The 25,135-nt window shown below is 33.9% G+C and overlaps 2 protein-coding genes across 6 annotated transcripts in view; one reads left to right on the forward strand and one right to left on the reverse strand.

Annotated features, from left to right (window-relative positions):
- Positions 1-25,135, reverse strand: part of SCRN3 (secernin 3) — an 88,059-nt gene that overhangs the window by 30,516 nt on the left and 32,408 nt on the right. Inside the window, exons 2-3 of one of the 3 annotated variants that reach the window (XM_074303081.1) lie at positions 14,379-14,472; positions 4,275-4,446 (exon numbers count right to left, since the gene is read on the reverse strand). In XM_074303081.1, coding sequence (XP_074159182.1) covers positions 4,275-4,446; positions 14,379-14,413 — 207 coding nt within the window. In that variant the 5' untranslated portion in view covers positions 14,414-14,472. Of the gene's footprint in view, positions 1-4,274; positions 4,447-7,503; positions 8,907-8,960; positions 9,107-14,378; positions 14,473-25,135 lie in introns of those variants that run through there. The other 2 variants (XM_074303082.1, XM_074303083.1) reach the window with 2 other exon arrangements.
- CIRSR (corepressor of RBPJ and splicing regulator) overlaps positions 9,126-25,135 on the forward strand; it is a 35,488-nt gene continuing 19,478 nt past the window's right edge. Inside the window, exons 1-6 of one of the 3 annotated variants that reach the window (XM_074303078.1) lie at positions 9,126-9,289; positions 12,311-12,405; positions 14,017-14,101; positions 14,730-14,794; positions 15,176-15,224; positions 16,789-16,906. In XM_074303078.1, the coding sequence (XP_074159179.1) occupies positions 9,218-9,289; positions 12,311-12,405; positions 14,017-14,101; positions 14,730-14,794; positions 15,176-15,224; positions 16,789-16,906 (484 nt within the window). In that variant the 5' untranslated portion in view covers positions 9,126-9,217. Of the gene's footprint in view, positions 9,290-12,310; positions 12,406-14,016; positions 14,102-14,292; positions 14,629-14,729; positions 14,795-15,175; positions 15,225-16,788; positions 16,907-25,135 lie in introns of those variants that run through there. The other 2 variants (XM_074303080.1, XM_074303079.1) reach the window with 2 other exon arrangements.

Raw genomic sequence — 25,135 nt, forward strand, 5'->3', positions numbered from 1 at the left:
CATAATAATTATATTTATTACATCTTAGTGATTAAGAAATAACTAGTTTCTGACAAGAAGAAATTTTGAATCAGCTATGTCTGTATAAATGTATGTATATATAAATATATACACAAATATAGTCAAAGAATTGTATTATTACAGAAAAAATAAAAATATCAAGTAAGAAGAAATTAAAATCAGAAATTAAACTAAAAATGGCTCAGACTTGTACTATTTAAGTAAATTACTAATTCAGAAAAAAAATTGTTTAAAAGGATGGATGGATACCATTTCCTAAGAAGTTTAACTTATGTAAGTCAAACCCCATAATAAGAACAAGAGTGCCTAGAAACTGCCTTGAAGTACAAATATTTAATCTCCCTTCTAAAAAGAAAGAGTTGATAGCCAAGGAAACACCAACTTTAGAATATTAACTCATTTGTAAAATCTTAATGAAGATGGAAGTAAAAGATTACAAATTGTATTGTCTCAAAAAAAAAAAAAAAACCACCAAGAAGCAGTAGAGATTTTTAAAAAAAGCTTATAGAAAGATTGGTGAAATGTTTAATCTATAATAGATTACTTGCTATCTAGGAGGGGAGAAGGGAGGGAGAAAAAATGAATGTTAAAAACTACCTTTATATGTATTGGGAAAAACAAAAAGTTATTTTAAAATGTGTGAGATATAGAAGACCCTTATCCAAAATGGCTACTCAGAGATCACTCAGTAGAAAACAGAAAGGTTATTCATTAAAAACCTCCAGAGGATGAGCCGTTCTATCATGATATAAGGGAAATTGAAAACTCGTAGTAGGAGGGCTAAAGAAGTAGTAAAGATACACAGCTTTTATACAAGAGATTACATCAAAAGTAAGAGAGCATTGAGAAGGGGGGAGGGAGGCATCTAATTGGTTGTTGCTATTTGAAGAGATTGGAATGGAGGGTTTCTGTTTCCCTAAAATCACCTGATTTCTATGAAATAGAAAATCAGGCCTTCAGGATTCAGATATAGCTGGCCAAGGCCCAAGTAAATATGGGCCTGCACATATTATACAGGTCATAGGGGAAACACAGAAATAATGAATAAAATGCAGAAAAAGAATTCACACATTCCTGTAAGTTCTTCACCTTATCTCTCTATTCCACACAAAAATAAACAAATTAAATGCTGGGGGGAAAAAAGACTGGTGAGAGACCTAATTAAGCCTGATAGTCTTTAAGAAAGAAAATGGAAGATAATAAACAAATGAACAACAAGAAAGATCTGTTAACATCACTGTTAAAAACTTTTTTTTTCATTAAGGATAAAACTTACATAATATCTGGACTCTACATTACAATCTCTGATATGCTTTGTCAGGTATTATCTATGGCATTAAAGAAAAGAAAGATATGAAGAGCAATCAGGCTAGATCAAATATACACAGAGAAGATCAGGTGAAGATGTTACAATTATGAGAATGATGAAAGACAATGTCTCAAAATATCTGAAAGAGGAGGATACCAAAATTTTGGGGGAGAGTGGTGTAGGGAGGAAGGGAAATCACAGATTGTACTACTGAAAAAAGACAATCAAGAGAATACCAATAGAAAAAAAGAAGAAAAATTCACTAACTACCTATTCATATGCCTACATTCCCATTGCCATAATTTTTTTTATGAGAATAACCTACATAATTATCAAGGGCATACTTAATTAAGGAATTATAAGGGAACATTAGAAAGGCAGAATTAGAAAGAAGGCTTTCACAAATTATATCCTACAACAAATCACATTTTATAGTCACTTGATGACTTAAAGTTTCAAAAAATAAAAGATGCTACTTTGTTTTTTGCTGACTACCAAAAGAACATGACAACAAAAAAAAACATATAAAATGACATCTACTGCAAAGTGTCTCCTATGGGTATGTAAAAATCATATAAGAGTTCTTGAAAGATACAATAGAGATAAGTTTAGTTGATTACTCATTGATTTATAAATATCAAGTAATAGCTAGTCATGGAGAATGTCCAGGGCATAGTTGAAATGAAAGAGGGATTCTTTATTGATGCCTGAGATCCTCCAAATGTGCATGTTTGGGGATGACATGATGCTGCTTGTATCAAACCTTGTAATATCATTGTGCCTCCAACAAGAAATTAATAATAACAAAGATTTTAGTCTAACTATCCACAAAGGAAAAACCAATTGAAAAAAAAGTATGCCCATTACCCAGACTATGACAAATAGCTATACTGGCAGATTGCATAGTTGTTCCACCAGCATATATATCTTCAACAACAGATAATGAATGGGACCGGAATTAAATAAGAGGTGAACTGGTTAGATTGTATTTGAAAACCTATTTGGTCTTTTAAATTATCTCAAATTTTTCCCTGAAACAAAGGTTCATCTTTTGAATAAATGTATTCTTCTGGTGATGAAAAACACACAATTCTATTCTTAAGCTTTCAAATTGTAGGTCATTCAAAGGACAATGGAAAGATACATGATGAACATGAAAAGATTTTATTGCATCATATTACCAATAAAAATACACAAGACAAAGAACATGAAATAAATTATCAAAGAGATAGATAACCAGAGAAAAACACAAGTCATTCAGAAAGTGTGAGGGATAATTAATGAAATTCTATGCGGAGTCAGCAGTGCTCATACATTGTCAGAAGATCTAGAGAAAGGCTGCAAAGATATTGGGCAACTTTCCAGAGAAGATTGACTAGACATGGATAAAGCCTGGATATACTAAAATCCCCATCTTTAAGAGGGGCACTCATGCTGGTGTGAAAACAGATTCATCAGAACACTAAAGTATTTTTCAATTAATTCCATATACCTAGATGCAATGAGAAGCATCTCACATTGTAAAGATAGCAGATTTGGAAACAGAAGAACAAGGGTTCAAATCTTGACTCGGCCACTTTACTATGTGATTTAGAGAGGTCATTTAACTTTTCTGTGTCTATTTCCACATCTGTACAATGAGGGGGTTGGGTTAGAATGTCTCCACTAGACTTCCCTTTTTAAAACTATGGTACCCCAATAGTGGTATCATTAGCTCAATTACTCTTCTTTGATATCTGGGAAAAGCTAGATTATATTATAAAATTTGTCAATCATTACTTTTTTCGATCAATTCAATTTGACACATAATTACTAAGATCCTACTAGCTAACAGAGCATTATCAGAGATTTTTAAAAAATATATTTTTAATGGTCCTTGCCCTTATGTAGCTTATAATCTATAAGGAGAAAAGTAACATATACATATAAGATATAATCCAAACAGAACATTAATTTTTAATTAAATTTTTTTCACTATTCTGAACTTGATAAACACCACCAAATATAAACTTTTCCATATATAAAGAACATCATATATAAAACAAAGTACATAAATTCAACAAGAATAAATTAATTTTTTAAAAGATTTTTTGCAAAGGAGACAAGGAAAGGTCATGTCTCATGCTCAAGAAAGATTTCATGGAAAAGCATTTGGCCTTAAAGTATACATGAAACTTCAACAATTCAACAACAGGGGAAGATACTGTAGGGATATGGGGGGGAAAAAAAAAAAAGAGGTTGGAGGTAAGATAACATAAGCCTTGTGTACATAATAATGGGTATCCCAATTTGGCTAGACTATAAAGTTACATAGAAAAGAGTAATGTTAGATAAAACTTGAAAGATAAGAACATAATAGAGACTGTGGAAGGTCTTGAATGCAAGAATAAAAAGCTTAGAGTTTATAAAGTAAATCTCAATAGAACGCTAAGGCTAGATTCAAGAAAACTTGAATTCAAGTGTGACCTCAGACACTTCTTAGCTATGTGGCCCTGTCACTTAACCCTTTTTGCTTCAATTTCCTCAAATGTAAAACGAGCTGAAGAAAATGGCAAACCATTCTTGTAACCTTGTCAAGAAAATTCCAAAAGGAGTTACAAAGAGTTGGACACAACTGAACAACATCAAGTACAGTCACTGCAAAGTTTTAAGCACAGAAGTATAAAATGGAAGTTCAAAAAAAAAATAGGGACTGTCTCATTTTTTTGTTTTTAAATCCCTAGTACTACAGAACTCTGTTAAAAAAAAAAAAAGGTAATTAATAAAGGCTTTTCGAATTGAATTATACAAAATATAACAAAAGTGCATATATTTTTATTGAATTGTTTTTCATATTTAATTTCCTAAATTTTTAACTTGCCTATCCCCTGGAATACTGTCTCACTCACAAAAAACTAATCACAGTTCTTAAGAATAATATATTGAACAAAACATTTTACCTTACCTCAAGTTTTTTTCCAGAGCCATGAAATGCAGCAGGAAAATAAACTATCTCTTGTACTTCATCAAAGACTCTATCTGAATTTTTTCCAAAAATAGTCCTATTGCCAATTGTTGTAGGAGGCAAAGCCACAAATGTATCACAAGAAGTAGGTTCCATGTTCCTTATGCCAATCCTTTAAAAAAAAATGTAAAAAATTAAGAAAGGAAAGTAATTTGGGAAATAAATCAAACAAAATCTAGGAGTTTCACTTGAGGATCAAAAGCTATATAAAAATAAATTTTTTCCCATCACCCTTCAGTCAACTTGAGGAAAAGCTGCTCTAAACTTGAGCTGGCCCTCAGGTGAATGACATGTAGTTTGCCTACATTTTGGATCTTTCCAGCTTAGTAAGTAAGCCCTTCCATAATTTGTACTCTAGTCAAAGGCTTTGGGAATTCATCTCTACTCTACAATGAGGCAGTGAGACAGAATTTTCATGGGACATAATAAAGTTCCTAAGAAGTCTTATTAAATTTCATGTATTGCATCATGTCCTCTCCTGTTTGAATACCTCGTTATGAAGACAGTTGTGGTTTCCCAAAGCTTATGCCAGTGTACTAAAAGCGCCAAGGATGCCATTACAAACTTAAAAAACTTCACATACAAAAAATGATGATAGATTCTATAATGGTAGTCTAAAACCAGCCTAGCTAAATCTTGAAAGGTCAACCTTAGAGAACTCATAGAGCTTACAAAGGCCCTCTCCCTATGATGGGGCTATTGGTGGAGGGAAAGCTTGTACTAATGAAAGCATGGAATCTTGAAGTATGAACTATGTGAATCAAAGCTCATGGTATAAGATAGGCACCATTTTCATTTGTAATAATACTTTCAAATACATATACATCATCAAATACACGTCCATATATATAAATAAATAACTTTTAAATCTTAAATAAATCTTGTGTCTGGATTAGGAAAATAATTTCAAATAGGAATATAAAGCTGACAAGATTTACATTTTATAGCAATTTATACCAATTAAATGAGAAATCTGTAAAGTATTTTGCAATAAATACAAGTGATTATTACTGTTATTATACTAGCAAATCAAAAAAATGATGTCAAAGTTTACAAAAATTACAAACTGTTGGAATTCTTAGTTGTCCAAAATTGGCCATTGAGGATTTCAAACTGGGTGTCTCATCAAATTCAACATATCCAAAAGAAAACTATCTTTTCTCCAAAAAGTATAAATTTGGAGAATTTGTATTTAATTATCTTAATGATCACTCACAGTGATCTATAATTTACTTCCTAATTTTCCTTCTAGTAGCTATTTTTATAATTCATCAAGGTTTTCAAATGATCTTCTATTTCCCTCATTTTGTAAACCTGTAATACCATAATATTATATACATTATAGCATTTGTCCATTACTATATGAGAACTGTGAAGAGGAAATCAGGAAAGTCTCCAGCATACTGGTGAGACCTTCTATGGCAAACTTATTAAGAGGACATTGATAAGAGTTTACACAGCAGCTGGGCAGATACATTTGCAGATCACTAACATATTAGTAATATCACAGATCCATTTGGATGAATTTTTATTTTATTTTTTTTAATTTTTTAAATTAATTTTATAATTATAACATTTTTTGACAGTACATATACATAGGTAATTTTTTACAACATTATCCCTTGTACTCCCTTCTGTTCCGAATTTTCCCCTCTTTCCCTCCACCCCCTCCCCTAGATGTCAGGCATTCCCATACATATTAATTATGTTATAGTATATCCTAGGTACAATATATATGTGCAGAACCGAATTTTGTTGTTGTTGTTGTTGTTGTTGTTGTTGCAAAGGAAGAATTGGATTCCGAAGGTAAAAATAACCTGGGGAGAAAAACAAAAAATGCTAACAGTTTACACTCATTTCCCAGTGTTTCTTTTCTGGGTGTAACTAATTCTGTCCATCATTTATCAATTGGAATTGGATTAACTCTTCTCTATGTTGAAGTTATCCACTTATCAGAATACAGACTCATACAGTATTGTTGTTGAAGTGTATAATGATCCCCTAGTTCTGCTCATTTCACTCAGCATCAGTTGATGTAAGTCTCTCCAAGCCTCTCTGAATTCATCCTGCTGGTCATTTCTTACAGAGCAATAATATTCCATAACATTCATGTAACATAATTTACCTAACCATTCTCCAATTGATGGGCATCCATTCATTTTCCATGGATGAATTTTTAAAAATCTAAACAAGGAACATGAGGTTTGTGACTATATCAAGACTGCTGTAAAAAAAAAGAATATGGGCATTCTAGGCTCACCATCTGCTATATGACATTCAGGAAGATCCTGCTCCTCTCTAGTCCTTAGTGTGATCATATGTAAGATAGTGATATCTAAGACCCCTTCTTGCTTTAATTTTTCTCCTTCCCCTTTTCTTCCCTACTAATAGCAGGAAGAAGAAAAGCACTGATGCTTCTCTTTTAACCCTGCTTTCTACCCTTCCCACCTCACCCCCAGCCTGATTTCTTTCTCACTCCTTCCTCTGGGCACTCTGATGACACTGATTACTTACCCAGACACCTTTCCAGTCTTAGCTGCCCTTCTCATATATTCCCAACTCATTGGTCCCAGAAGAAGAGTAAAATAAGTCTTTACTTTCCACTGATATTTCCAGACTTTCCCTCTTCAACCCTCATGTACCAACCTCTACTGCTTTGAAATTGCTATCTCCATCATTATACACTTCAAGAACAATATTGTATGAGGATGCATTCTGATGGAAGTGGATATCTTTAACATAGAGAAGAGCTAATCCAATTCCAATTGATCAATGATGGACAGAATCAGCTACACCCAGAGAAGGAACACTGGGAAACAAGTGTAAACTATTTGCATTTTCGTTTTTCTTCCCAGGTTATTTTTACCTTCCAAATCCAATTCTTCCTTTGCAACAACAACAACAACAACAACAACAACAAAATTCGGTTCTGCACATATATATTGTACCTAGGATATACTATAACATATTTAACATGTATGGAAATGCCTGCCATCTAGGGGAGGGGGTGGAGGGAAGGAGGGGAAAATTCAGAACAGAAGGAAGTGCAAGGGATAATGTTGTAAAAAATTACCTAAGCATATGTACTGTCAAAAATGTTATAATTATAAAATTAATAAAAAAAATAAAATTAAAATTAAAAAATAAATTGCTATCTCCAGATTCTTACCCAATCAGTTCTTGGTGTTCCTTATCCACCTATTCCATCTTCCTCCTTATTCACTGAGTTCTGGGCCACGCTCGTTCTTTTTTTCTCCACTCCAACTCCTGCCTTCACACTAGGGCACTGGATCCATATATGGTGATCTTCCCTCAAATATTCTAATTTTCCAGTCTCTTAAGTTACTCATTTTCTATGACATTCTCTTTCCACTTTACCTCAACTACAAATTGATGATCACAATGTTGATCTTTTCTTTATCCACAAGTATCCTAATTCCAAGTTCATACACTCCATAATGCCTTTATCTAATCATAATTTATTATTATTTCATCTTTCTCTATATTTAAAGATCCCTAACCCAGTTCTCTTACTCATCAGGATCTCTAATGTCCTCTACTTCCCAATATTTTCCTAAATCGACATTCCTCCTCTCCTGTCTAGATTCTGATGATCTTACTCAACTCCATCCTCGAATCCCATTGCCCTGTTTTATAGCCAACCACACCTTGCAAAACCCTAACTCCAAATGACTTCCCACCATTCTCCGGTCATTCTTAATCTAGTGCTTGCAGACAAAAAAGGCTGACAAGTCCCACGCGCGCTGACCGCGTTCATCACAAAAGCATTTCACTGACTCTCAGATGGGCGCTGCTGTAAGGCACCCCACAATTTCTCAAGCCTTTGATGTCACGATTCCTTCTATAGTTATTTTGAAAATGACTTTCTGAGAACTTAGCTAAGTCAGTTACAAACATTTAAGTCAGTTACAAACATTTATTACATGCCTACAGCGTTCCAGGCACAGGGCCACGGGAGAGGACACAAGAAAAGGCAAAAACAAAGTCCTTAACTTCTGAAATTCTAACGGAGGAAGCTGACGACACAAAAAAGAAGCGGGAAAGGGAGCGGGAGGGCAGGAAAGTTAAGCGGGGCTTCCGTGCAGCCGGCAAAAGCCGAGGGCTGCCTGGAGGGACCTCCTTAAACGGAAGAGCTCTTCAGTGACCACCCCGGCGTACTGAAGAGGTCCGACAGGATTTAGCAGTGTTATCAATTTCTGAGGCCATGATGACAAACACGTTCATTAAGCACTAGTCTGGGCCAGTTCTCTTTATTCTTAATAAGTCTTACAACAACCCTGAGAGGGAGCCACTAGCCCCATTTATACAGTTATATATTTATGAATGACTTCCATTTACAGATGAGGAAACTAGGGCAGGGGTGACGCGACTGGCCCAAGATCTCACAGCCGGGACGCGTCTGAGGCTGAATTTCTCCTCAATGTCACTTTTCGCCTTCTTCAGGACTGGGAGTTAGGGGTCCCGGGGACAAAAAAAAAAGGGGTTCTCCCCTCGGGGCCCCCCTTCAGCCCTATCGGTCCGCTCGTGACCATTAAATACGTCCTTCTCTCTTCAGCATCACCCAACCCCGCAAGCCACCGTCGGACCCCGCGGTCCGCTCCTCACCTGAGCTAGGAGTTCTCAGGAGGCCGAGACGAGGAGGGCCGGGGCGCCAGAATCGGGAAAGAGGGAGGCAGGTGCTGGAGAAAGGGCGTGGGGATGTCAATTACAGGGTCAGATTAAGGGAAGAGGATTTCGGTGGGGCGGAAGCCGTGCCCTTTAACCCCGGAAGTTGACTCTAAACGTAAGAGCTGTTCCGGTTCGGTAGTGGAAGGTTGTTGACGTTAGGATCCTCTCAGGCTCCTACCTAATCCAGCTGAAACATGGGGAAATCATTCGCTAACTTCATGTGCAAAAAAGACTTCCATCCGGCGTCCAAGTCCAACATCAAGAAAGTAAGAGGGGCCCGCGCCGTTGAATGCTGCGGGGTGGGCCAGGGACTCTCGCCCCACGATGCCGCCGCTGCCGGGGAAGGGAGTCTGCAGCCGCCGGGGTGGCCTTTACCCCGGGCCCTTGGGCAGCTCTTAATAATGCGGCCCCCTCCCTCCCAGTAAATCCTGGAGGTGATGCTCTTGCATCTCTAGTTTCTTGAACTGCTGTGAGGATAGTTCAAAGCAGCCTCGATTTTCAGTGAGGTCTTGAGCCTGCGTGTTCGTTTACTCCTTCGGCAAGGAAGCTGATGGTACATTTAATTAAGCCTCTTGTTATGATTCCAGCCGAGACCACAGATACTTAAACCAGACTCGTTATCGGGGACCCCTTTCGAATTACAGCCCCATTCCCTCCTCGTCCTTTGCCCCTCCGCCTTCTGGACTGATTCTCCTGCCTGGAGAGGGGATCAGGAACACTGAATTCTCACCCACTTAGGACGGCTTCCACCCGGTATTCCGAGACCATCTCGTCACCTAGGCACCGAGATTAGTTTCATTTTGTCCTTTCCTCAGTGCAGATCTAGCTGGAGCGATACAGAAAGCTAATACTGATAAATTAAAACAAAGATGAGGTACAGCAATGATGCTGTCATTGGGCTTGGCTTTTTGAGTCACGTATCGGGGGAATTATTTGGAATAATCTGCCTCCTAATTTAAATGGGATAGGTTTTTTTTTTTCTCCGTGTTAATTCACAAAGCTGAGTTTCTAATGGATGTGTCGGAACCCCGCAGAAATTACTCTAGTACCCTTGTTCTAAGGTCGTTTCGGACCGCAATATGTCTGCCTTTGTTTCCTGAATTTCTTTGGTAGCCCGTTTCCTTTCTATGAATGAATGTCCTTTCCTCATCTCCTTAGTTTAGGAAATAGCACTCTTCCTTCGAGAGCCAATTTCAAATGCTACCTCCTCCATGAAGCCTTTGCCTCATTGAAGTCATCTCTCTTTCCTCCAGGTTCTTTGTGTGCCCGGGCCTAGAGTTTAGACTTTATTCAGGGAGCAATGGAGAGCCGAAGAAATTTTGTAGATAGGAAATATATTGGAACAGTGCTTTAGAAAGATTGCTCAAGTTATGGGGTGAAATAAAGTCTGCAACAGAAGAGATCAGAGCCAGGAAGACTCATGGGGAAGTTGAATGTTAGACACAGTGGTCCTCAAACTTTTTAAATCGGGTCCAGTTCACTGTCCCTCAGACTGCTGGAGGGCAGGACTATAGTAAAAGCAAAAACTCACACTCTGTCTAAACGTCCTCAGAGGCCGTATCTGGGGGCTTTAGTTGAAGCTACTAATTCAGAGGAAGCTACTAATATGAAATAGAAAAAAATATGATCACCAAGACTTGGCTGGTGATTAGAAAAGATGCCTACAAGGATATGAGGCTGGATGATAGGGAGAATTGTAGGGCCTTATAATATTAGCTTAAAGATGAACAATATTGAATGATTATAAAATCGATATAATAGGGACTGTTGTAATATTTTTTAAATTTCCTTTTATTCCTTTTTATTATTAATCTTTGATAGCATTTTTAAGAGTTTTGATTTTTTTTTAATTTTATTTGTTTAGGGTCCAGGGCTGCCTCTCTTGTTTGAGGTGGCTTGGATGGCAAAAGCCTTTTCCTTTGTTACAATTGTTAAATGTTAAATCATTAAAATATTTTCTGACATCCCTAAAATTAGAAGCCTTGTGGAAGGCTTGAGAAACTTAATTTTGTTTATGGAAGGATCTCAGCCTATTCTATCTAACCCTTTTAGGTGCTATCTTTTTGACTTGTAAATAATCCCTCTCTGTTAGTAAATAACTCTCTCTGTTACCAGATGTAATTGAAAATTACATAAACTTTGTTAAATTCTTAATCAGTTATTTTTTGATCTTTGGACTTATGCTTAAACATAATAAAGACCTCAATTTTAACCTGTAGGAACTCCGAATGTCATTCTTCACCAACAGTTACCCATCACTAGAACTCAGGGGAAGTATTTTCCCCAAAATCTGGGCTTGATAGGGTCTGTATTTATAATTTCACTGCAGAAGAAAATGCCTAGTAAGGAAATTTCCTCTACCAAACATCAGAACTTCCTTGGCAACTTAGAACTTTTAGGGACTATTTGGGGATACCAAGTGGCTAAGTGGTTTACCTTGGGTCAAAAGCAAGTATGTATATATGACTATATATGCCTGGACCCATGTCTTTGTGACTGAGCCAAGCCTTTATCCATTAAGAAAAGTTTCTTCTTATGATAGTGATGATGATATGCAAACTTGTAAAATACAGTGTTGAGGACCACACCTAAGTGTGAAACCCAGCAATAAAGGGTTAAAGGGGACTATACCCTTAGGGGTCAGCCAGTTCTCCTAAAGCCCCCACAGCTGTGAATTTTAACACACTTGAAGGAATTGCAAATCAGCTTTTACTGAGGCAGATGCTGCTTGTGAATTGGGAATGAAATAAATCGGAGGAAAGAGAAGAGAGGTCAGAGAATGCAACTGCCTCTCAACCTCCTTGTATTGTTATCATCCTTGCACAAGAAGGGATCTATTCTGATCAGATTTAGATGCTCAGCATCCACTAGCATGTTGCTCCTGTAACAAACAAGAGTTTTGATTTTTGGTTGTTTTTTTCCCCAGCATTCCAAAAATTTTTATCAGCATGCATGCTCCCTCTAGTTAGGAGATCACAACTCTCCTCATCTTAGAATGAATTGGCTATGACCAAAAACTATTGTTTGATGGCCAACTTTCTGGTAAAGACCCTCTCCAGTCTATATAAGATTTATTTACAAATAAACAGTTCATTACCAAGTACAAATCTTTCTGATGTTACCTCCCAGAACCTGCACTCTCATCTGGCATAATCTAGGGTGATAGGAAGAGACAGCAGCTGGATGTCTTTATTGGGGGAAATTAACTATTAATAATAGAATTTATTATTGTAAAAAGGGAACTGAAATTTAAATAGTAAGTTTAATGTTTTTCTTTTATTAACAAGGTATGGATGGCTGAACAAAAAATATCATATGATAAGAAGAAACAGGAGGAATTAATGCAGCAATATCTTAAGGAACAAGAATCATATGATAATAGGTGAGAAATAGCATAATGTGTGTTTGTGTCTTTTTTTTTTTTAAGTTAGCAAAGAGTTAAAGTGCTTGTGACAAAAAAAAAAAAAAAAAACCTTATCAATCTACTATATATATAGCTTGGGAGTGATATTTTCTTTTTGAGTCAGGAATGCACACTGTTGTAAACTACATTTTTAATAAATTTTTTCCTTAGAAACCAACATCTTGACTTTGATTCAGAATCTGCAGTTAAAAAAAATTCTTGTTTCAGAAAACATTTTCTGAATGGTTCAGTTAATTCATTTTGAACAAGTCATCTTTTGACAAACTTTACTCCAAAAATTAATGTTTTTAATCATAAAATTATTACACAAATCATAATTTGTCTATAGAACTGTGGTTTTTAAATATTTTGTGATTGCCTCTTTTCTATTATGAAAGTTTTAACTAATTATCCATATTGGATAGTGTAAAAGAAGGTCAGTTTCAAAATCTGGATGACCTAGGTTTAAGTCCTGCCTCAGGTATATATACTTGTGTTTCTTTGGACAAGCTACTTAGCTGATCCCCAAGCACTTCATACATGAAATGAAAGTTCATACATTGCAGAGCTGTTGCTTATCTGAATGAGTAGCAGTTTCCCTCCTGCTTAGTATAAAAAAATCCAATTCCATAAAGAAATAAAGAAAAAAGAAACTGAGGCTTAATAACTTGTCCACATTCACTCAACTAGTAAATGTTAGAGACAGGATTCAAACTTAGGTCTTGGGTGACTCTAACACTCTTTACATTATACCATCCCTAAATGTATAAAATTTATTTTGTATTCATTATACTGCAAGTTAGACTAACAGTGAACTGTGCATGTAGTAATAGGTCTAAAAGACGAGTCTTTACCAATTTCACTCAGTCTTCGTTTTCCACATTGGATAAAAGCATACATAGTGAATAATTAATACAAACAATAAGATGGATATTTCCTATATATACACTGTTTGAGTCATGGAACTTCTTGGATCACTTTGTTGTATCCTCGAGTTCTACAAAAAACAGTTTGAAAAATGTCGTAGCATGAAATTGTTCTCATTCTTCTTTGTAGCGTAGCTCATAAAAGGAAGTCTACCAAACTCTTTAACTTAATATCTAGGTCTCAAAATTGTTTAATACCATTTTTTTTTTTGTCTTTGACTTTTGAAGCTGTTGCTCTTTTTCAACTGAATAGAGATATTTACTATTTATTTCAAGTTATTACATGATGATTTAAGTAGTCATCAATTAAAATTTCTTTACTACTTCCTGAGTTAAAAAAAGTCTCTAAGGATGGCAACCTCTCCCCCTTTTTTTCCCCAGCAAATGTACCTGGAATTCTTAATATAGGGGTAACTCTCCATAATTATTGTATGATTTGTTGGTCAAATATTTTTTGCTAATGATTATGTAAAATTGTTTAAATTTACATGTCAGAATGTAAAATGTACTTGCTTTTTGTGAAGTTAAAGTTATAGAAGATTCATTTGAAAAGTATTTTATATCAATATGCAGGTTTTGCTTTTAGGGAGAATTATTCTTTAGAATGCATTTTTATTTTTTATTTGTGTGTGTGTGTGTAAACCTAAGTCTTCCTTTCACTTAGATTGCTTATGGGTGATGAACGTGTAAAAAATGGCCTAAATTTTATGTATGAAGCCCCACCAGGAGCTAAAAAAGGTAAAAGCCTAGTTGCTTTATTTTTGAAAAGTCTTTGGCAGGGGAAGAATCCTAGTTGGATTAGTTATAGCATTATAGCAAGTATCAAGGAAAATTTCTTTTTTAAATGCTATTGCACTTCTATGAAGATAATAAAGTAAATAATAGGTAAAATAAGGTAAAAAAATGTTTTTATTGCCTAATAATATTTAATTTTGTCTTAAAAGAATTCAGTGTGAACACAGATTTAATATTTCCAAATCTTTAGTATTGAATGTAGCCCATAAAGAAATTAGAAATGCAACATACCCATTCCATTGTGGTCGATTTGCTGAATTTAACATGTTTATCAATAGTCTTATTTTAAATTGCTTCCAATTCTTTAATCTTATAAAACTTAAATCTGCAAGAAGAAAAAAAGAAATTTAGTTCTATTTGAACTGCAATATAATGCCATTATAAATGACTACATATAGAGGTAACATAGTATATCATTTATTTTAATGTTCTTAAACCTGTCTTTTTCATGCTTTTGATATTCAATCAAGAAAACAAAGAGGTAAAGTAATGTTTTCTGTTTTTCTATTTATTTTAAATTCAACAAACATGTATCATTGTATCATCTTTTATGGAAATTTTAAAAAACATTTATATTTTTAGCAAGAAGATGCAAAAGGAGAGACTGAATACAAATTTGAATGGCAGAAAGGAGCCCCACGTGAAAAGTAAGAACTGTTTATTTTTTCTAAATAAAAATTTATAAGTCATAGAATTTATTTATTTTCTCTTCTTTCCTTGCCTCTTCCCTTCATGTAAAAAAGGTGACTTTAAAAAATTGCCTTCATGACAGATCTGCTTAATCTGGTAATTTTTTATTTACCTGCTTATTCTACAAATTCTGAATTGTCAGGTTCTAAACTAGATATAACTATGAAATGCTTTTTGAAATTTATTTCTTCATTGTGAATGTTTCTAATTATGATTTTATAATTCTTTGCTTGTTGAAATGAAAAATTGCACTAACCTAGGAATTATTACACTTTGAGATTGTTATTGATGATTGACTTTCAAGTTTTTGCAATATGTACATTTTCTGTACTTAATAGATATGCAAAAGATGACATGAATATCAGGGACCAGCCATTTGGTATTCAGGTAAATGATATCTTTTTCACTTTGTCAGAATACTATTTACATATAATAAATGTTTCTTTAATCATACCATTCAACACTTTTACAAGTGTTACACGTTCCATTTATTAACATCAGATAACAAAAGAAAATTCAGAGTTTATAAACAGATATAAATACTCTGATAAAACCTGGATAAGACAGTTATGTATATGAGGTACTATTAGCCTGCTTCAAGCTTTTGGTCCCTTGAGAGCTATGGAGATTTTTGGTCAGAATCTAAAAAAGGACATATTAAGTGTGGGTCACTAGGTCACCAGAATACTGAAGATTTTGTCACCATGTTTTGTGGACTTACATAAGCTAAGCTATGGAAGTATACTTTTTTTTCATGTGTTCGTGTTTTTCTGTCACAATAACTAAAAGAAACCAAAAGCACCATTCATTACGGAGAAAAAGAGGAGCCAAACATATACCAGCTCCAACTTGGACTCTAATCCCTTCACATACTTAAAGGAGAAAGAACTAACAGCACACCCAGTATAGGATCCTGGAAGTAACTTGACAGTTGTACTCCCTTCTTTTTTGAGGCTTTCTACAGAATTCCTTTAGACCCTTCTGTAGGCATTGAGTGATCATATTTTGTCTCTCAATCTGAGTTTGGGAACTAAGCTTTTAAAATACAAAAATTCCTTGGCTCATGGACTATATAGAAACAGCAGGCCGGATTTAGCCTATGGGCTATATTTTGCCAATCCCTGCCTTAAAGTAACATAATATGTTTTTGTCTCTTGACTTGAAAATTAAAAAAAAAAAAATTAATCTGCGCACTACGGCTTCTAAATTCAAAAAGAGCTCTTACATACAGTACAGAAAAGCTATAAAGAATTGAATCTGGCCAATTCCAATAGACTTTGATGGAGAGAAGCATCTAAAATAAGAAAAAGGTTAGTGGGGACTGAATATAGATCACAACATAATATTTTCACCATTTTTGTTGTTTGCTTTACCCTTTTTCCCTTATTTTTTTTTCCTTTTTGATCTGATTTTTCTTGTGTAGCATGATAAATGTGGAAATATGTATAGAAGAATTTAATATATATTAGATTACTTGATGTCTAGGGGAGGGGGAGGGGAAGAAGAGAGGGAGAAAAATTTGGAACACAGGTTTTGCAAGGGTGAATGTTGAACTATCTTTGCTTGTATTTTGAAAACAAAAAGCTATTATTTAAAAAAAAAAATTGACCCTAAATAAACGAAGGCTAAGGGGTAACTTAACAACAGCAAAAAGAGGTAATCATTCTATTAATATGTAAGATTGTAAAAGGGGGAGGGGGGCTTAAATTTCATTTGTGTAGGGATTTAGGTTAAATATTAGAATTACCTTACAGTTAAAATTGTTAGTCACTTGGATTGGAATTGCAAAAGGAAAGCATGACATCTTTTTTCCTGGAAATCTTTAAAAATAAATCAAAACTTGTCATTCCAAAATAATTTAAATTTAATGCTTCACAGGAATAAAGAAGTTGAAATAGCAAGAAAATCTGCAGAATATTCAGTAACTATAACAATAATTCTGGTTTGTTAGGTGCGGAATGTGAGGTGCATTAAATGTCACAAATGGGGTCACGTCAACACTGATAGAGAATGCCCTTTGTTTGGTCTTTCTGGAATCAATGCAAGTTCAGTTTCCAGTGATGGGTCAGGTAAGCAATGGATGATATATATATATATATATATGTGTGTGTATTTGGGAGGGTGGGGGAGGAAGAAGAGGGGGAGTCATCTAGGGCACATGGGAAAAAGACAAAATAAAACTTTTTGGTTGCCTCATATTTGGATTGGTACATCATTTTTTCAAGAATGTAATTAAGGTTATATTTTTAGGTCAGAAAAGTTGTATTGTCAAAACTGTTTTAGATGTCATTTGTTAAAATTAAATGTGATTTTTCTGGACCTAGCATCATTGCCCATTGTTGTAAGGCTTAAGCATATTTACAGCTTTGTTAAGTTTGTTAAAATGGAGAGAGGCATAGAAGCACATTCAAAAGATTAAAATAGGTGTTTCTCTTATTCTGACTCCTTCCTTCTAAAAGCAGGTGAAAGTGAAAGCCCAGTCGTGACTCTCTTCATAGCACCTACTTTGCTGTAGTAGACAGAGTGCTAAAACTGAGGTCAGGAAAACTTAAGAGTGCACATCCTATAAAGTGCTATTTAAGTGCTAGCTATTATTACAATCTTCTGGGGTGTTTTTTTGTATTTACTAAGTATATAAAACTCTCACTAAATTTGATTTCCCATTGATATATTTTGCCAAAAAAGAATTAAAACCTGAGTGTGTCTGTGTTTTATTAGCAGTGAATCACATAGGATCATGGATCTAGAGCTAAAAGGATTGTTAGAAATCATCTGGCCCAGCCAAGCCATCTGACGCTGTCAAAATCATACAGAGAATAAATGGAAAGAAAAGATGTAAACTCCAGGCCTTTTAGTGTCAAATTCATAAAGTTGCTCAAACTGAGAGCTAAACCATATTCTGGACCCCAGACTCAGAACAAAAGTTCAGGTCGAGGGCCAGGGATGCAGTTCTATCCCCCCAAATTTAGCCAAAACACAGATAAATGTTACTTCTCCCTGGAGCTTTTTACTTCTTCAAGTAAGGATGATTCAGACTGGGGGCCAAAGGATGCTTATTTTTGATATAAGGAATTTGAGTTTGATGTTAGTCCTTCAGGATCAGTTTTGGCATGATCCACAGGAGGGGAAATTGAATTCCCAGTTTTCTAGTGGCATTGTAAGTCTAGCTTCTTATTTAAGACAGTACTGAGAAATAAAAAAGAATTTTGGTCTTTTGGTATAGATATTCCCTCAGGAGACTTGACTACAGTCCTTCCTGAATTGAAGCCTGGATATTTGGATTCAGATCTTGTCTCAAAACACTCATTCTAGCTGTGAATGAGTCTGTGTGTGTGTGTGTGTGTTCCTCAATTTTCTCATTTGTAAAATGGAGATAATACCTATAGTGCTTACTCACAGGGTTCTATGAGGACCAGCCAAATGAAATGATGTACCTCAGAGTATCTTTATAAACTTGAAAACACTATGTAAAATTAGCTATTTCTGTTACAGCATTGCTTTCTCTCTAATTCTTAAATATTTCAAGTCATATAATGTGATTAGTTAATTCTTTTCCTCTATGTACCTCCCAATTTTGAGGAGAAAACAAATGTATTTTTTCTTTTTTCCCCATAATTTCCCATCTATTGAGCCACTAGTGAAGAGATATTAAAATATCCTTCGAAAGTTTGATAAGCGATAGTAAATAAGTTTTTTCCTGTAATTAAAAAAAAGTTTTCAATCCCTCTTCATTCCATGTATTTTTGTGTGCCTTCAAAAGCTTTACCATCAATCATGAGAAAAGAGTTAGATCTAGAAGTAACCTCAGAGGCCATCCAGTCCAACCTTATCCTTTTACTGATAAAGGAATCAAGGCCAAAGGGGGAGAGGTAATTCACTCTCATCTAGTAGTATCTGAGATGTACTGACTCCAGGGCCATTGTGCTTTCCATTGTCCTATATTTACAAAGAAATACTCATTTCCTCTAAAATGTTCTCTGCTTTGGACTGGATTAACCAAGGGCACTCTTAAGATTGTTAGTGGACTTTTGAAAACAGGGATGCTCTAGTGATCAGTGTCACCAATACATACTGTAGCCATAATTGAAAGTTCTCCCCCAGAAGAACCTCTTAAAGACTTATTAGTAAGAACAATTGAAAATGTATGCATAGTAATTTTATTTTCTCTTAGCAAATATTCAGAGATGTCTTGTTGCCAATCAGAAACAATCTTACTCTGAGAGATTTTTTAAGAAAATATTTCCTCTTCAGAATGGAAAGGAGTTCAAGTAAATATGATAATCCTCTATTTAACAAGGACCTGCTGATAGGATTTAACTGTGAGGCAAAGTAAAAATAGATAGTATGTTTATTGAATTTTCATTTTTCTCTAAGCAGGAAGAAAATTCTCTCCAAGGTCTTCCAAATGTATATGCTTCTATTTCTCATCTTCATGGGCATTTCTTTATTTATATATGTGTGTGTGTGTGTGTATTAATTAATTATAGCTTTTTATTGACAGAACATATGCATTGGTAATTTTTCATCATTATTCCTTACAATCACTTCTGTTCCAACTTTTCCCTTCCTTCCCTTCACCTCCTCTCCTAGATGGCAGGCAGTCTCATACATGTTAAACATGTTAAAATATATCTTAAATACAATATATATGTACATATTTATACAGTTCTCTTGTTGCACAAGATAAATCAGATTTAGAAAGATAAAAATAACCTGGGAAGAAAAATAAAAATGCAAACAGTCCACATTCATTTCCATGGGCATTTCTTTATACTGAGAGAACAGGAGAATCTCTCTACAAAGTACTATTATCTCTGATTTAAAATGTTTAATTTTTTTAAAATCTAATAACAATAGTTCCTTACTTTAATGATATAATTTAAAAATATTTTGTGAAATATTTTATTTCTTATTTGGGTTTTATTTGTGAAGTATTTTTATATCTTTAATGTCAATTTATGCTCTTACCCATGACAAGAATAGTTATCCGTACATAACTAATGCCTTCAAAATTCTCAGAAGAAATAGAACTTTGCATATAAGATTAGAACATGTAAAACAGTAATGATTAAGAAACTTATTTTAGAACAATCCAATAAGTATAATCTTTTCTAATTGCTTCTTAGTAAGATTTTTCAAGTGTCCATTTAAAATTTCTTTTGTATTTTATGAAACAGATGTTGATAACTGTAGCTGACATTTGTAAGCCACTGTATACATGTTAACTCATTTGATTCTAACAAATTTGAGATAGGTGATATTATTTCCATTTTACAATTGCAGAAACAGGCACAGAGAGGTCAAGTGACTTGACCAGAATCATACAGCTAAGGAGTATTAAACACAATTCATATTTGAATTTTCTTGACTTCAGGGTCTGCTCTCTCTTTGATATGATAGTAGACAAAATTAGTTTAACTGGTGAAAATTAGAAGAAATTCCTTTGATTGACTAAGATCATCTTGATCAAATGGCCTCGGGTATTAAATATAAATTAGTTATATTTAATAAATGCCCAGGATATAAATTCAGTTATATTCTGTAAAACCAGTTAGTTGCTTTTCAGAAAAGTCAAATGACTGTTATTTGCCATATCAATTGGTTCATTTAGGGTTCTGGAAAAAAATCTTCCAATAACTCTGTCTTTATCACAAAATGAAAAGAAATTAGAAGAAAAACAGTAGTTCTTTAATAATATGTTGTGATGGTTTCTTATTATTAGATTATCAATTCTTTGAAGGCAGAACATCTTTAATCACATATACCATTTTTAGTACAGTAAGTATAATTAAAGCTAAATAAGTATTGAATGGATTAATTAATAATGAAAAAGTTTACCTCTTCCAATCTTAGCACAGATGCACAATGTAAAATGATGTCATCATTATTATATTTTTAGTGATTCTAAATTTGTTCTGTATAATGCTCTTTTTAGATTATACCACTAAGTAAAGCTTAATATCTTTGAACTCAACCTTAACTTCATCTTGTGATTAAAAGCTTAGGGAAGAAAATAAGCAAATGCCCTGGGTTTGTTCCTTAGCTAATAATTAAAGTTAGTAAATCCTTCTGCCTTAAGGTGGGTGAACTAGTGTTAAACTGTTCAGATTTCAAAAACCTCATGTCTTGTTTAACATCTTGAAAGATGACTGAAGTGAATCTTGTTTCTGAAACCGAATTCTAGTTAAATTTTAGCACTAATTCAACCTTATGTTTAGAGACTATGCATTTGACACTATCATACATAGACAATAGAAAAAAAAAAAACATTAAAAAACTGTTGAACTGGTGAGTAACGTGATAGAAGTGATATCCCCTCCCCTTTCCCCTCCCCCCAAGGCAGTTGGAGTTAAGTGATTTGCCCAAGGTCACATAGTTAGCAAATCTTAAGCATCAGAGACTGGATTTGAACTCAATTCCTCCTCTGATTCCAGAGCTGTTGTACTGTTGTACTACTGTACTACTTAGCTGGCCCAAGTGTTATTTTCAAAACAGAACTTAGGCTGACAGACTGATTCTATTCATGCGTTCATACATTTTCCTTAGAATACTTGTCCCAAGTTCTTCAGAACTAAAACCTAAAAGCTAGCGAATTAGCAGGCCTCTTTATTTGTTGTGATCTGATAGACACGTAGGGAAGTATAGACCACTTCCCAAACTGTGCTTTAAGGGCTAATAAGTTGGAGGGGCTACATCACATGGAGATGAATGAACAAATGTACTGAACCAAATTAACAAATTAGCTATAGATAAATCACTGGGGCCAATAGAAGAGAGTTGAAGGAACTTATCACCTAATAGCCAATGTGGTAGAAAACTCATAGAATGTTGAAATAAGGAGTTCCAAAACATAGGTAGGTCAAACTCATTGAATTACTATAAAATTACAAGTGATCTAAACAAATACAGTATATCTGTAAATTCACGGTGAAGCATTTTTAAATTTAATTGATTGGAATAAGTAGCAACCCTCAGGTTCATATTTATCTTTAAAGTTATAAAATCAATAACTTAGTCTATCTAAATTTTTTTAAATAGTGAATACTTTATCCAGATATAAATTGCCAATAGAAAAATCTAAATTTCTCATTTAACTCAAGTATCTGACTCTAAAAGAGGCAGGAGGGCAAGTACTGTAGAAAAATGTAGTTCTCTATGATGTCACCTTTAAAAGTTACAGACAAACATCTTTATTTCTCTTAGCAATTTATTATGTAGGTTTCATCTGTAAATGTATATCTGCCTTTTCCTAATTTTTTTATGTTTTTAGTCTGTACCTCTTTTTAGTGATAATGTAACGAGCTTCCAAAATACTACCCACTGTGTTGTAAAGTACTTAAAATTTTTGTTTTCAATTTATATCTATCAGAGATCCATAGGCAACTAGTTCAATTTAATTTATTCTGGACTCTGATTAAGGGAGCTGTGTTCCCCTTACAAAATTTTCCTAATTTTATAGACTTTGATTTTATTCCTTCTTGTCGTCATTATCTTTCCAGATTAAAGAATCTTAAAATTAATCTGTTATGAAGAGCAACTGTCTTAATCAGTTCATTGTCTTAAATCTTCATTAGTTCCCATCCTATCTTTGGTAACTCACAAGCTTGACTTCATTGTTGATCCGTACCCTGAAAAAACTATTATGCTTTGGGTTGCTTGAAATTTAAATTATTCTGAGCTTAATAAAATATGACAAGAACACTCCAAATGAGGACACAGAGAGTTTGGCTCTACTGAATGAAATGCAAAGTCTAGAATCTAAGTATTTCCTAATTTGCTTCTTAAGTACATTTTCTATTTCTTCATGAAAATACCAAACAAATATACCATCAACTTTTTAGCTTTACATTTTATTCTGTGTGCCTATAATGTCTTTTCCTTAGGGTGTTGCAAGATATTTCATAATCACTTTATAAAGTGAACTTAACAATTCTAAAATGAAAGAAATAGATTGTTGATGTATATGCTTTTTCAGGTCTGTGAAGTAAATCAGTCAGTAGGTGGTTCTTCCAATCATGTACATAAAACATTTTTCTACCTTAGAAGACCATTTTTATGAGTCACTGTGGCTAAATAATGCATTATTTTGTGGCCAATCTTCTGGTGATCAATCTCTCAAAATTTAACTGGTCATTTCCAAAGATGAGGTACAGACTCTGTGGTCAAAACATTTCCAGCTTAGTTTAAAAATCCAGATTTTTTTTTTTTTTTTGTACTTTAATGAAAATAGAAATCTTAACTTTAGCAGGGTTTCTTAAATTTTTTTCACTGGCAACCCTTTTTACCCAAGAAATTTTTATATGACCCTGTCTTAAATCTGAGCAGAGGTATTTCTGGCAGCATTTATGCATATAAAGTAAAAAGTGCATTATGTGTTCAGAATCAAGGCTGCAATGAAATCACATGATACATGTTTAACATGTTTGATTTTTAGTTAATTTTTTGTAGTTGCATTAAGAAAGCTTTTACTATTGCCAAATTTTTCGCAAACCTGACATTCAGTTGGGCAGTCTCATGGGGTTGCAAACCACACAGATTAAGAAGCTTTAAGCTATAGAATGTGATAAAATCTCACAATATAAAAGTTATCCACAAAATGTATTTTTATCTACCCTATCAAAACTTGAGTTTAATGCTTGATTGTGTTTTCTTTACCGTAATTTTTGCCTTGTATTTGAATTCCTAGTTCTTTGCCGTGAAGATACAGAAAATTAGAAAACTATGACACTGTATCCCAAAATATATTAAATATATATATATAAATAAATATATAAAAATCTATATTTAATTAGCTGGCAGTAACATAAAATAAAGATGATCCAAATTTAAATGTATAGTCAGTAATTTTTCTCTTTTTAAGTTCTTAAGGGATTTGAACTTACTCACATTCATTGTTGCCAATTTATATAATTGTCCCTTGAGAAGATTACTCTAGGTTGGCCCTTGAAATCATATCAAATCATGCCTTCAGCTACTAATTGTATAAAGGGACAAATCTCAATTTCTCAGTGCCCCAAATAACACTGTTATCTAGGTCTTCAAGAGAACTCTTTACAATGTTGAAATCAAAGTCTAAACTCCACAAAAGAATTCCTTATCATTCAATACTTTAATACTTTTAAGAGCATTTTCACATATATTCTCTCCACAGAAATAAATAACAAATAGTTATCTGAGAACTAGGACTAGAACTAGACTGAGAACTAGGACTAGAACTAGGACCAAAATTCTTCAAAAGAAAAGTATTTTACAAAAAGCAAGATGTACATTATCTAGATTCATGATTTTATATGAAATCATCCTTCTCCATTCTGCTTTGTGTATGAAATGCTTCCCTTTCTGGTCCTAAGTGCAGATTTTTAAAAAAAATTTAATGGTACTTTATGAATCATAGTCTGCAGTGTATATAGCAATTTTTTTTTCTCATTTTACATTTCAATTTAAAATTTTAAAAATTACACACATAGAATTGGGAATATTTAGCCTAGAGAATCAAAGACTTGGGGAACCATAATAGCTAGCTATTTTCAAGTATTTGAAAGGTCATTCTGTACAGGTATTATACTTGTAGCATTTGGTCTCAGAGGGAAGAAGGAGGATCAATGGGTAAAAATTGCAAAGAGGCAACATCAGGAACAACTTATTAACAATTAGAGCAGTCCAAAAGTGAAATAACTTAGTAAAGTGGTCAATTTCTTCTCTGATATATAGGTTAGACTAAATGACTAATAAAAGGAATGCCTTCAACTCTCAAATTATATGATTGCCATTTTTTTTTGTTGCAATGAAAAGACACAAGAGGGGAAGAATTGAAAAAGTACAATTTGGAAGAGTTAGAACTATAAGACAAGAACATACTGCCTAGAAATGATGAAAGCATGGAATCCTTAAAATTGTTTAAAAAAAATTTTTTTTTGTCATTTCTAAGAGTTGAAGAGACTAGTGATATTTCTAATATTTTCAGCATCTAACCTCCCTAAGACAATGTTCATTATGAACCAGTTATATGGTTCATAAGGGTACAATAAAGCTAAAAATAATCATAAATAGTATTATTGAAGAAACATGTAACTTTGACCATCTGATTTCTTGTTTATAGGAATTTAGTTGAGGCAGACATACTTAACTACAGAATATAAATCATTCAACCATATTTAGTGCCATACAGTTATGGACCTGAGGGTCAGAAGATCTAGCTTTGAATCCTAATACGCTACTTACTAGATGTATGATATTGGGCAAGTCATTTTCTAAAGGAACAGATTGAGATATAGATTATCCAGGTTAAAGTCTCTTAT

Source organism: Sminthopsis crassicaudata, chromosome 3 (genome assembly GCF_048593235.1).
Source record: "Sminthopsis crassicaudata isolate SCR6 chromosome 3, ASM4859323v1, whole genome shotgun sequence".
NCBI lineage: Eukaryota > Metazoa > Chordata > Mammalia > Dasyuromorphia > Dasyuridae > Sminthopsis > Sminthopsis crassicaudata.